Raw genomic sequence first — 14,368 nt, forward strand, 5'->3', positions numbered from 1 at the left:
TGTTGATTTACCTCGGTAATCGAAACTTGAAAGATTGATAAACAGTGCACAAAACGAACGAACCACAACTCTTTGTTTTCTAAATCGCGAGCGTGTAAGAGCTTTCGAGTCGGGGGGACGCGGATTGCATTGCCAATGGCCAGGCGTCGACCGCGCGACCTTCGACGCCCTGCAGCGCCAGAACGCTACGTCGTCTCCCGACATACCTGAGTCGCTCTTACCGAATAACATGTTCAAGTTCACTTTATCACCCCCTCGAGTTTTTGCGGAATTATTTATCAACGCCCTGTATATAATAATAACGCGACTGCAGCGTACGGAAAAAAAAAAAAGATATGAACTTTCAACGAGCCGCAGCTGAGCAAGGCCTGCCTGAACGAGCCGTGTAAATCGTATTAGGGATTATTGCACGATCAAAAATATCCCCGGGGATAATCCCCCTCGGCGTAGCGTAAGAGTGTGCGTGGTATTAACTCGATCGGTGTGTCGGTTTTCCGCTAACATTTACCACCACCACCAGCGTACGATCACCACTACCACCGATACAGCCCTCGTACCGTACGGCTACGAGTACGATGCGGGCAGACCGTACTATACTATATACAATCGAACGCAACGCGCCGCGTAACGCGATGCAACAGATCTTGCAAATGATTCAATACACGTCCGCGCACCATTTTGTATGTAGAAATGCATTAGGTATATGCATCGCGGCGCCCGATACAGAATTCATTATAATCCCGTATTTTTCATCGTTATTTAGTATCCGTTCTAATTTGATAATTCATTCATTAGTTTGTTTATTCCGTCGGTTGTTCGGTGCGGAAGGACGTTTTTTTTTTTTAAAAAAAAGAAAAAAAAAGTTGAAACGACGAAAAAGCGAAGCGCAGGTTATCGCGAAGCTTCGAACATTTTAGAAATGTAAGGAGGGAAGCGCCGATCGAGACTCGATGTACGTCTAGCTCGAATTCGGTACGCAGGGGCTTCGTACGGAATGACCGAACCGAGATTCTTAATCACAGCAGTGGGTACGTCTTGATTTTTAATTATTAACCGGGTAATGAAGGAAGCCCCGTTGCTGTCTTCTATTGTGCATACATAATGCTAACCAATGGCTTGATGCTCTAAGGCTCTTAAATGAAAATATAAAGACAGCCTTAAGCTCGTCTTTATGTAAGTTATATACATGTACCACGAGGTACGTAGGTTGCTAATTTGGTACAGGAATAAATTTATCATTTTCCTCTCACTCTCTCACCAACATAAATATTTCATATATATTTACGATACACGTAGACGTTTCAGAGGCATATACGTACACGTCGTATTCATGTATACATGTTTTTTAATAGGATTTGTTAACCTGCCTCAGCTTTCATCTCCTCCGCAATGAAACTATGAAACAAAAAGACGAGGACAAATTTTTCGAGACTTCCCAACTCTGTTTACTGTCTATGTATTCCAGTATATAATTGTAACTCCATTGTTTCGTCGTCCCTTCAAAGCAAGGTCAAAACTAGTACAACGATTCATTCAAAATATTCGTGCGAAAAGGGAAAATGAGATGATTCTCCGCTCGGCGAAAAGATAATTAATTTTAAGGTCGTCGCCGAACGCGCCCCTCGTCCAACGATAAAATGTATAAGGTTGGTTGGTTTACGTATAATAAAGTTTTTAAACCGTCGCGGGAGGGGAGGGGGGCGAATTCGCGTAGCTCCCCGAAGCCGATCAAGATCGTGCAGCATCAGGGTCGTGTGGGAATAAAGGGAAAGTATATAGCGCGGAGAGAAGTGTTGTTTCCTTCGCGTGTCAGCGTGTCAGTTTTCCAAGAGCTCCGGCTAAATAGTCCATTATCTGTTTCGCCTATAGAACGGACGTTATCTCGATTTTTGGTCCACGGAGGCACCCGGCCCATCCAGTCCGCCGGGCGTACCGCACCACCGCCCGACTAGCTTCTGACAATCTGACAGGCTTAAGCCGACAATTACTCAAAGCTCGGTATCTCGTGGTCGTCGTTCTGCCGCTGGTTAGTCGCTGCCCCTGTTGCGCTGCATCGCGCGCGCGGGTCAGAATTATTACCGCTAAGGACAGAAAACTCTGGCATAATTGAGAAGGGAAAAAGACAGTAAGAAATAAGTGTATATATGTATACGTAATAAATATGTATACGTATATACATGTATGCGAGAGTGGAAGTAAGTGAGAGAGTGGAACTAACTCACTTGGAGAAACGACTCTTAATCAAACCGCGACAAAAGGCATTAAAACTGTAAAGCTGTTGTATCTTTATACTCTTCGGAGCGGCGGAAGATAAGATAATACTCCCATCTCTCACTTCTGATTCTTCTACTTCTCGTATTATGACGTTACGGATACTTAACTACCACGCGCCTCGGCAGAGAATTTCGGTTTCCTACAATTGTATTCCAAAACATCATCCTTCTCTGCCGCGAGAAGGTGACGCGAACCTCATCCAATTAAACGTACCTACGGTGTAGTTGATTAACCATTAATCAATTGAACGAACGACGATCGAATAATTCGAATCGAACCTTCGTCCTCCAGGTATTGTATTCGAACTTCTTCTCGGGGACGATCGACGTTGGTTTCGCGAAAACACTGAAGATTTACCAATCATTTTAAAAGCACGTACAACTCGGGTACGTAATGAGATTAGTCACCGGATTGCTCTCTCATTGATTCGCGATATGAATTTCTCTTTCGCCCACATCGCTGGAAAAATTCTTTCAAATTTCCGTAGCTTGAAATCTGCATAAAGCCGGGGTCAATAATCTCGAACGAACGTACGTGTCACAACTCAGCGCTTCCAATTACAGGTGATTACGTTGTGAGCATCCACGTGATATAGAATGCAATCTACAGGTGTTGAGTCGAACGATGATATGGCTGGAAAAAAATGAGTACGAAAAAAAATTCTCGAAACTGAAAAATATCGTACCGATTCGCTTCCGCCGGTTCCGCACGATCTTTTTCCAGTAATGTTTGCCGGTATTACAGGAAGTAGTCGTGTGGCTATAGGGTGGTATATATAGCATCTATATATCGATGAATGCTGAATACATAAGACGTAATCCCAGAGTATGCACGAGCATAGGCCGTCTTAAGTCTTAAGCTAATCTTGTTAGGGTGTAAGCCCTCGACTGACCCTAGGACAGACTTTTCATTCCCTCAACACGCGAGTATAGCTAAAGATTTTGCACCCATCCAGGGATATATCAACGCTTCGCTCTTTGCTGTACAAATATTTATAACAAATTATGTAAATATTCGAACATCGATCATTTTATTCCTGGAAACAAGATTCTTTATCTTACTCGGAATTCCGAAGTATCGAGATACCCCCTAAGCTCGCACGAGTCGTTCTTGGGAATAATTGGTAATTAACAGATGTTAGAGAGAATAATTTTTCCATCAACTGCGGCGAGAAGGTAGAGGAGATGGAGAAAAAAAGAGAGAACCGCGCCAGAGGAGAGGAGGGGGATGAAAAAATAATATCCCGCGGGCGCGTAGAGAAGGAGCTGCGAGGTAAAGGTTGCAGCTGTATATAAGGATGGTAGGAGTAAGTGGTGGTTTTGGTAAGGGGATGCTGTGCCCCTGATGCGATTTCACGCTGGATTTGCCTAAGATCTCCGCTAAGGAGCCCTTTAACCCCCCCCCCCCTTCCCTACTCCTTCCCCTTTCCTCGTCAGCCCCTAAAGATTACGTGCTTTAACGCTGTTACCAAAATGCCGACGTTGTAAAAATGACGGAAAGTCCTGCACACAGTCCGACCCTAAAAAGAGTCAGAGGACCCGCCTCGGTAAATCTCAAGGTCGCTTATAGTAGGTCCCAAATCTTCGTAAAGCTGATTTACGTCATTTGCTTTATAAAAAATATCCCTCCAACCGAGGATATCCGAACCCCCCCTTCCTCCTCGACTACCCTGAAGAGTAAAACTCCGATTGCGATATCGATTATTCATAGCGCAGATTAAAACATTCGCCGAATCTACGCAGTCGGATGAAATGGAAAAGTGATTGACCCGAGGAGAAAAAAACATCAACGATCCGTTAGTGTCTTCTTCGAGAATATTTGAACTTCTTCAGTTTTCATCGTTTTCCCTCTCATCGAACCGGTTGAAATTGTTCACCGAACTATTTTCCGATTCGATATAATACACGGGGATCGCGCATCTTATCGGATAGCGATCGGACAAGGCTGAGAAAGTCGCGCTGCGGGGTACGGCGAGGGTGGAGGAAGTGGAATAAGAGCCGAGAGGAGAGTAACTGGTGCAGCGTCTAAGCCGAGCGTATCCCTAGACGGCTAGGGGTCAGCGCTGCTAAAACCGGGGATTTGGTGTATATGCAAACCCAAACGGCTTAGGCCACAAGACCGAGGCTGTGGCTGAGGCTGAGGCTGAGGCTCCCTTCCTCGGGATTACTACGTCATCCTACAGAACTCTGGTCGCCGGAAGGATCAGCCATCTTCCTTCTGAGGATTAGAGCCGCCCGCGCATCCCCCGCGCTTCGTTCTTCTTCACCCCGTTAGCCCGTATCTTAATACACCGCGAGTTCCATCTTCTTATAACTGTACAGGGATATCGCCGGGTTGTAATGATAACGCGTGGTGCGAACCACGTGCGTTTCATCCCTTATTTTATTTCCAAACCCACGATACACCCGCCGACGTACGTCGAATTCTCGCGCGCGTTCGCGGCAGTTTCAAGTTTCGCGGAGGGGGTTTTCCAATCCCTCGGCAAGTTTTTACCGCGAGGATAAACTTGTACACGTCTCGAAGATTTCGCGGTGGGATGACGACGGAGAAAAACATGTACGGCGGGCGACGCCGTATCGGCCCCCCGGAAAATATACCACGGGTTCGCTACGCGGTGCACTCGACCTAAAACTGACGAAGCCTAAACCTCACCGCCTTTCGATGAGTTAGCGCTTAGAACAACTCGTTACCGAAAATCCAAAATAAGCTCCTTAGCCGAGAAATTTACGAGACATTCCCCCATAGTTTGGCAAAGTAATTTTAATCTTCCACACATAGAGCTCTCCTCTTCTCGCTGATGCCGGCGCTGCCGCGCCACCCCGGCGGGGTAGGGGGGGGGGGGGGGGAGGGGGGTGTGTAAGGTACGTTTGGCGATGGTTAAAAGAGGGGAGGAAGGAAGGAAGGAAGGAAGGAAGGAAGGAAACAAGAAAGGAGGGGAAGTAAGAAAAGGAAACTACGGCTATATACACCGATCGCGCCAAGTAGCAGACACCCGCCACCTACATTTACCGGTTCATGCCATGCTTCGAAACGTCAACCCTATGCAGCACAGCATCCCTGTCTTATTCTCCACCTTGTATAAGGGCTTACTTCCTAAGCATCTTAGCCTAAGTTTTAACTCTTCCTTCTACCTTCAAAACCGTACCGCGCATTATACCGTACATAATCACACGTATACGTCCGTATCGTGTAGGTACACCGAAATTTTTCGTCCATTTTATTTCTTCCCTCCTTTTTGTCGGAAATGAATGGAAAAATGTCAAATTATTTCAAAATTTTTTTCGTTTATCCGATAAATTTTCTGCGCACGTGCGACTACACGCGCGCCGGTAATATACCTAGATACACGATTTACGCCGGATGTGCTCGCGTGCAGTTCAAGCTTTCCAGTGGCCGTATAAGTAAGCAAAAGCATAGATAGGATAATGAGATAACCTTTCTAGCTTACAAGATCACCAGCCACGCGACGAAACCTTCCAAATCCCAAGCGTTATAGCCGCTGCCGCGCGGAGTATTTATAACAGATCACGCTATCCCTCGTCACACGATGTGCATCGGCAGGCATATTTACGTGAAACAATGCAATTACAAATAAATAATTACGCGTACATACACACATCGTACGTTACGCTCGGTACGTACGTACACTTATCGCGTAAACCCGGAAGGATACGAATATCCGTCCGATACACGTTCCGACCGAATTCCATTTTTAATCCCGCGCCGAGGCGAGAATTCATTTCGCCTCGCTAGGCAATCGATCGTCCGGTCATCGCGTCCGGTGGATGAAAAAATTTCGGTGAATACGGCGTACGTTTAATCGGCGTCTGGTCGATCACCGAGTAAGTCGATGATACGTAACGACACGTAGAGTAACCACCGGGAGGGAGAGTGTACGCGAGGCGAGAGCCTGCGGAGTCGAGCCTTGGGTGGAAAGTTTCTCCAAGTCCTCGAGTAAATAAATATCAGAGTCACAGCGAGATATCTAACGCCCGCTAATGAGAGGAAAGCACTGGACCGGGTGCCGTGGGATGCGGGGGAAGCGGAACGGAAAAGAAGGCCTGTGGAGGGGCGTGAAGATAAAGAGTTCGAAAGAGTTGACGCCTTATCTGCAGCAAAGGCCTGCATCCGCCGGATCAGCCTGAGATACTAAAACACCCACACTTTCCTACTCGCTTTAGTGGAGATCTATTGTGTGAAATAGGCCGCGTTCGCCGCGCAGATCACGTTTTCAACAACGATACCAAGAAAAAATACCATTATTCGAGGCGAGGCTAGCGAAAATTTCGGTGCACATGGCGCACCTCTCCACCGACGATGACGGTATCTCGAAAAATTCCGCAAAAACGACGTACGCCCACCTCGGTAATAACACACGCGAACTGCACACGTTCAACCGACTTGTCATCCGGTTGTACTTTTCTTCTTCTTCTTCTTCTTCTTTTTTTCCACCCTATTTCTCAGATATTTACATAACACGCGAAGCGAAGGGCTTTCTTTGATCCGATCGTGACATTACTTTGTTACGAAGAAATTCCAAGTAATTACAAGAAGAATTACAAACGAAATTTATACATATATCGCAAGCGGTAAAACAATCGGCGATGATACGGGAGGCTAGGATTTGGGGGAAGAAGAAAATTTCATCGTTCAAATACGAAGGTAACGAGGGAGAGTCGGGCGCCACCGTCCCTGCGGACGGAAGATACGATGGCAGCCATACCTCGCCCAACCTGGATCGGTAGTGCTGACCCATGTGCACAACGGTACACAACCTTAAGAGAGACACGCTAGGCAAAGTAGGCTTGGATTACAGGATTACTAAGAAGAAGAAACCTTACGACTAAAATCCCTCGCGCCTACTTGCCTTATATTCAGCTTGTCCTTCGGTTGTTTTGCATCGCGTATCTGCCGTACGTAAGGAATCGTTAATAAGGCTCCGTAAATACGACGGTGATGTTATGTAGAGTAGCCGTACGTATCGGTATACGTCGTACGTAGTTCGGTCGTTGAAGCCGGGTAGATATCCGGGGGGGGGGAGGGGAGGGGGGGTTGCCCTCCGTGTATAGCGCATCGGGGTTTGAAGTTTTGAAAAGTTCACGCAACGGCTGAACTCCGTTTTCACTTTTCGATCCTGCATCGTTGTTCGTTGTCCAAAACGAGAGCAGAAATTAAGCTCGATAAATTGAAACGTACGGAGCCGCGTGGAGTGAAATAGGCTCTAGTGCGTACACGTCGGTTGTACGTGTGTGTACGTAATGTATACGCCCTCGCTTCTTCTTGCGTCCGCTGAAGCGCATCGCATACTATTGCAATAGGTTTTTATTTAACCGCAAGTCAGATAGCGAGAAATGTGGCGGGACCGCATTTATCAGCTGGTAAGACCGCGGGTTGGGGTGCGAAGGGTGCTTAACGAAAATATGCTGCTCCAACTTTTTATCAGGTAGGTATCTCGACTTCTGGCTGGGTTACTAATTGTTAAAGAATTCACACTACGCCCGATTAGACCCGCAATCGGAATTCTTCTACTTTTATTGTTAGTGATACCTACGAGGGATCTTACTCGTGCTAAATTCTCTACGCTTCCCGCGATCGTGACCAATCTCCTTGATCAAGTAGGGAGGAGAGATTACGCGCAACAGAGAGCGTCGTGCGTCGTTAAAATCCCGAAAATTATACGCCGCTGAAAATTAAACTTCCTTTGAAAATCCGAGCTTTTGGATCTGGAGGATAATAATTTGGAAAGCGATTGTCCGGTCTTTCTACCTTGATGAATTTTTTTGGTGGGATACATCTTTTCGGCAGTCGTTTTTCTAAAATATTTTGTCAAATATCTCGACGATTTAATTTGCAAACTTCCAAACTGGCTTCTCTGCTTTCGAGGGATGGGAACTTACGATAATATCCTTGCACCGTGACGAAAGATTGGATTTTACCATTTTTTGAATTTTCATAGATTTGAAAATTTTTGAAATTTTTCAAAAAATTGACTCGGACCGCGCGCGGGTCATCGGGCGATCCTCGACGTTCGCTTTATAAAATTCATCGGAATTGGGACGTAAAAAAAAAAAAAGGACCCGCGGTACAAGAGTACATCCTCTTCGCTATCTGTAACGTGGCAGGGGTTGTCTTTTCACTGGGGAGAGTTTATCTTCGGACGACGCCTGTCAAAGAAGTACCGGGACGAAGCTTCCGTCTCTCAGAAATTCTTGTAGATAGGAGAAAAGCGCGACAACTACGCGAGATGTAAAAGTTAGATAGAGTCGCCTCGACCAGAAATGAGAAATGTCTTTGCAGTTACGCGCGGTTAAAGATTAAATTGCTCTTACAGCATCAAAGTACATCTGTGTAGGTATATCGCCGGCACCGCTGTGATTGTCGTCCGAAAACCGCCCGCTATCCCCCACCCCCCCGCCCCCCCATTCCTCGTTTCTTCTTTCTTCATCCCTTCTTTCGGCGCGCGTATATCTACCCTTCTTACGGGGGTTCGAATTCCCTCCCTTTCTCGTCAACCGTAATACACCCGACAGAAGTCAAATTCGCTATCGATGCGAACTTTTTTCTCCTCGTTTTTTCATCCGGTTGTACCGCGATAAAACGTTGCCCGGTCTAAGCCTACCACTTTTCGGCAAGATTGTTTTTTTTTTTTTTTTTTTTTTGTTAGAAAAAAAAAAGAACAGGCTACGTCCGGCGTGTCTTATCACTAGAAAAAAAGCAAAAAAATAAAAAAAGAATTCAATTAAGAAATCCTAACCAACCACTCGTCGGACTCGTTCGAGTACCTCGTCACCGTTGTCGAATTGTCAAGATCTTCCCCCCCAACAGCGCACGGCTATGGAAGTCGTGTGTAAAAAAAAAAAAAAAGTAACGAAGAATGACAAAAAGAAAAGATGTGTACAATTAGCGTAAAAATTTCTGATAACAATTAGCGGGAAACACTGCAGTTATTAACCACGTTATACCGTTATGTATATTATATGTATAGTACACTGCCAATAAGAAACCAATTAGGAAACACTTTGGGAATTGTACAATTCTGCAGTTTATTAAATAATCGTATCGTAGGTAGCTATGTAGAATTTGAGCAGCATAAGCAACGCTTACATTATAGTTCGGGAATCAAACCCCCGCCCCACGCGCACGCTGCGAACTCGAACAGCTGATCCCGGTACAAAGGCACCCCCAGAGTGGCAGCCCCCTTAATGAAAACTATACATCCCTGGATTAAGCTAGCCACCGGTCAGTCTATGCGAAACTCGGAGGCGTATATATACACGTATCTACGTAAGTATACGTGGACGTATAGACCGTTATACCTGCACGCCCAAATCCAGCATATTGGATGGAGTTAAGGCATTAATAACTAATATTATGGTCCCTGCAACGTACCCATCCTTTGTTGGCCATCTTAGTTAAGTCTTAGTAGTTTGGTCGCCGGACTTGCTACACGTTAAGGAGATTAACGAATGACCCCCGTCATCCGGCGCAAATCAACCCCGCAAACCCACGCCGCGAATCAATCGATCGTCACCTATGAAAATGACCAGGGGGACAAAGGAGAGGGAGAAATTTGAAAGATTTCGCGAGTAACGGTTCAATGGGCGTAGGGCGCGTCAATTTCCGTATTTCGCGGCGAATTCCTTTCGGAAATTGGGGGGGGGGGGAGTCTGAAACGTGTAGCCCTTGATTTTGTATACGTATGTGTACGTTTGCGAAGAGGATGACGATTTACTTGCAGTCGATGGATGGGTGGATGGGTGGATGGATAGATGGATGGATGGATGGATGGATGGTCTGGTAGAGTCGGTAGTCGTTCGCGCGTCGCAGTACGTACGTAAGACGCTTTTGACGTAAGTGGCTCGAAATGCTCTTTGTAGAGGGTTGCTATTCCCTTAGTTTTGGAGAGAGGTCTGGGATTAAATACTGGAGAGGGATAGAGTCAAGACTTAAGCCGGAGTTAAACAAGGATCGCCACCATTGTACTCCGCGGGTGGTACCTATTGTCTCTTCGTCCGGATGCGGATAGATGAGTGGATCTGCATATGCTTAGCAAGGGGTTAGATTTCCACCCCCTCGACTCCCCTTTTCCTTCCTTTCGCCCCCCTGGCCGCCTCACCCACCCAACAGTCGTCGTAGTCTCGCTCGGTGTGTCTTTCGGATCAGAAATACGGCTCCTTCGAGGGTCTTTCGAGTGTCCGACCGAACCGGCGACCCGCTTCTCGAAAACTTATTTCCGATCCCTACTTCGGTGCACCACCCGGCGCGATACCCGTCGTTCGGGTACGAGTGACGGATTTCGCTCTTCGTACGGTATCCGCGTGGAACGATATCGCGCGAGGGAAAAAGATATTATCTGGATGATCGTGGATAATAACAAATTGTAATCGCCTCGTTTACGGAGCGTTTTATCACCATGGGAAACAATAGAAGTTATAATGGGAGAGGGGCGAACTTTGAGGGTGAGATTCAGGATGGATAAGTCGGAATTATGAGGGGCGAACGTCAATTGTGTTATACAGGTACTACGTAAACCTGGGGAGAAATGAACTGCTAAATTTAGATGATGCATAATGAATTTAATCTGTGTAACTCTCTGTATACAATACCTGCTCACAAACGTATTATATGTATATTTTCTGCATTCAACCAATCGCTGATCGGTTCGTTAGTTTCGACTGACAATGAAATTTATATCTAATAAAATGTCTAACGAAACTTGGTTCTTCATTTGCAGGAAAAAGTCTTCCAGTCCACTGCGTAGTGGAATCCATTCATAGCATAGTTGAAAGTCGCGTGATAAGCGGAAGGGAGAATTGGCGACGTCCTCAGGTTGAAACGGACTCGTATGTCATAATTCCAGCAGCAACGGCGTTCCAGGTACACGAAATAAGATGCCCCTATAAAACTACCCTTTGTGATTATTAACTTTTTCTTCTTACTTTTTTATTGAAACCTCAACCTTATTTTGAGAAAAAAAAAAAATAGAAATGAAATGAAATTTGAAAAAATGTGCAGGATTTGGTGGGAGCGGCTCTGGTGAGACTCGGTTATCCCGCAGATCTGACCCCCAGCGCTCGTGGGAGTATTGTAATCAGAAATTGGAAACCTCTACCTTTGGAGAAGGTTGCCGATGGTCCCTTGCTAACCGTCGGCGATATTCTGGCCGAATTAACCACCGTAGCTACCCTCAGGATACAAGTCTATCGTTCCCGCCCACCTCCACCAAGCCCGGCAGCCGAGGTCAGGAGCAAACTCCTCAGGCTCTTGTTGCTGCATAGTCACGCGCTTCTCATGTCCGCAGGCTGCCCCCTAGACGAGGTAAGAATATTTACAGACGCACCTCTCCCAACGTGAATCTTATCGAATTCCCCACTCCCGATAACCCGGAATCGTCTAGTTCGAATTTTATTCCCTAATTGAAATTCGAACGAATGATATTTCAATGGTAAATGACTGCGATGATTGCGGCGAAGGAATTAGCGAAGTGTAATTCTGAAGGGCAACGTAAAGTTAATTGAAACTGTAGCACCTCGTTAGCGAGTACATATTCGAGAAGAGAAACAACGGTGAATGTAGGCTTCGCCCCCCACCCCTCAGTCAGAAGATTAAAGTTAGCGCGGTTGTAAGACGGGTGCTTAATACACTTAAAAATGTATAAAATGTAAATCTAGAGCGGAGTGCGTTTGTCGCGAGAGTACGGAGCCTCGGTTTCTCTTCTGGCGTGCCTAATCTCATTAAGAAGTCCTCCGGTTGGACCACCTTTTGCTCCGAGCACAGCCACCAAGGTAATCTTTCGAGACGTTGAGTCGCGGTTTGCTAATCCTTTCTTTAAATAAATGCCCCACCGCACCGATGCAAAGTCAAAAGTGTACCCCTACCCCTATTATTTATTTATGGTAAAATTCCCCCGTCTTCGATTCCCTCTACGGTGTTCGTTCGTAACCATGGAAAAATCTGTAAAAAAAAGTATCGCGTTCGATGAAAGTTATCACAAAAAATTGATTAACTCGCGGAATCGCCTGACGTACGTGTAACCTGCCGATGGAAAATCCTGCAGTAGTAGCCTTACAGCGTATACGTGGAGAGCCACGGCATGATAGGATTACCCTTTGCTTAGCCGAACTCGTAGTCTTCATCAAACGGCCCTTGAGGGCGGTAGGGTTGTCGGGCATTATCTAAGTGCACCTCTTTGAAGACCGTCTAGTACGAAACTCATCCCCTTCCGTCTTTAATGCCGCTTACCATAGTCTATGATTACCAATTTTCCCTGCACAAATTCTCTGCTTAAATTTCATCGATGAAACCGCCGTATAGGTAGACGGGTTTCGCGTATCTTTCCTTACGTACGTATAAAATTATAAAGTAGTCGATATAACACTGTCGCGAATTTACGTTCCACCCAAATAATCTCACGTCTACACACACGTGTAGTTTAATGTTTAACTTCCGTCATGTGATAAGTTGCGAGAAGATTTCAAAAATTTCAATGTATTGTTACGGTTGACCGTGTGACGACGCGATTCTTGTTTTTCTGGGATCCAAGAACGGAAAGAGCTAATTTGGAGGTTTTAAATAAAGCTCGAAACTAATTTCGTCGAGTACATAATTATTATCAAACATTTCTCGATGTTTGAAAAGCACGAAGTTTCTCTTCTCTTTTCGTTATCTATTCTTACCTCCGTCGCTCGACGATCGTTCGGTGATCTCGATCGACTGAAAAGGGTTTGCGGCGCTAGGAATACGTGAGATTTTAATAGCTGATGATAACGGATCATTGTTGCAACCTTCGCTTCCGCGACCTTCAACCAGTTACACCTTCTTTAACCCTGCGATAGTTAATTTGTTAATTTGTTGATACAACTGAGGTAAACGGGCTGCAGATACCGCGAAAATATTTAAACTGGATTCTACACGGAGTGATTTACAATTCTGTCTTTTGGATCAGCTGATTCTTGCGTCAGTTTCTGGAATAAATAAGTATATATACTAGGCTTAACGCGTGTCTCAGATAAGCTGGATGGAAGGTCTAAACGGTACGTTGGTAACAATGTTTGTGGAATGATTTCTGAAATCTGGTAGCTGTCAGTGTCTTGAGTGATTAAGGAGAGGTTGTAAAATCGCGCAAAGAATGCTTCCAACCTGTAGGATTACCTCGTTAAATGCGTCTTGAGTGATCCTCGCTCTTATTTATCTTGTAAATCATCGCCAAGATAAGACGTGTAAATTTTTCTAACATAAAAAACTTTTCCATAATCTCCATACCGCAACCGAACGGCCAAACAAATCGTCATACGTTACACGCATGCCGTGTTCTCACGACGCCCACGTTATAAAAATAGAAAAAAAACGAAATAACGAAATAACGAAATAACGAAATAAAGAAAAAATCATCGTCACCATCTACTAAGTGTTGCGAGTCCACGTAACGGAGGGTTGCGAGTGCGATTTAATAAAAAAAGAAAAAAACCGACGATAAAAAAGAACAAATGTTTCTTCACGTTACAGATGACGCTTTCTTCGTTGTGCGGGGGTGGCAACGATCTATCGGAGGAAACGAGACGCAGTTTCGAGTCGTGGTTGCAGCAACAGCATTTGGGTTTGGGTCTGAACCCCCTGATGCCCTCCGCGAATCACCACCCCCAGAGTCCTCAACCTGACAGCGGTCCGCTGGGTCCCGGGGGTCCCATAGGTCCGCCGCATCCGTCGTTGATGCCGTACTCTCACAAAACGCGTATGCGTACCAGTTTTGATCCTGAACTGGAACTACCGCGTTTGCAGAAATGGTTCGGTGAAAATCAACACCCATCGCGCCAGCAGATCCAACACTACGTCTCGGAGCTTAACTCCCTCGAATCGCGGAGAGGGAGGAAACCTCTGGACGTCAACAACGTCGTTTACTGGTTCAAAAATGCGAGGGCGGCTCAAAAAAGGGCCGAAACCCGGAGCGTCAACGGATACAGTCCTCCGGGTCTGAGCCCTCGGGGGGCCAGCATGGTCAGCGAGGACTGCAGCGACGAAGAGGACGATTCCAGGCACCAGGTAATTAATTAACCGGTTAAACTAGTGCGCAGGGTGGCAAGACAAAACAAAAAAA

At 45.8% G+C, this 14,368-nt stretch overlaps 1 protein-coding gene across 1 annotated transcript in view; it reads left to right on the forward strand.

Annotated features, from left to right (window-relative positions):
• Window positions 1-14,368, forward strand: part of LOC105685963 (homeobox protein dve-1) — a 32,832-nt gene that overhangs the window by 17,289 nt on the left and 1,175 nt on the right. The window contains exons 3-5 of the mRNA XM_048660405.1: window positions 11,009-11,151; window positions 11,290-11,592; window positions 13,780-14,313. Of these exons, the coding sequence (XP_048516362.1) occupies window positions 11,009-11,151; window positions 11,290-11,592; window positions 13,780-14,313 (980 nt within the window). The remainder of the gene's footprint in view (window positions 1-11,008; window positions 11,152-11,289; window positions 11,593-13,779; window positions 14,314-14,368) is intronic.

Source organism: Athalia rosae, chromosome 1 (genome assembly GCF_917208135.1).
Source record: "Athalia rosae chromosome 1, iyAthRosa1.1, whole genome shotgun sequence".
Lineage (NCBI taxonomy): Eukaryota > Metazoa > Arthropoda > Insecta > Hymenoptera > Athaliidae > Athalia > Athalia rosae.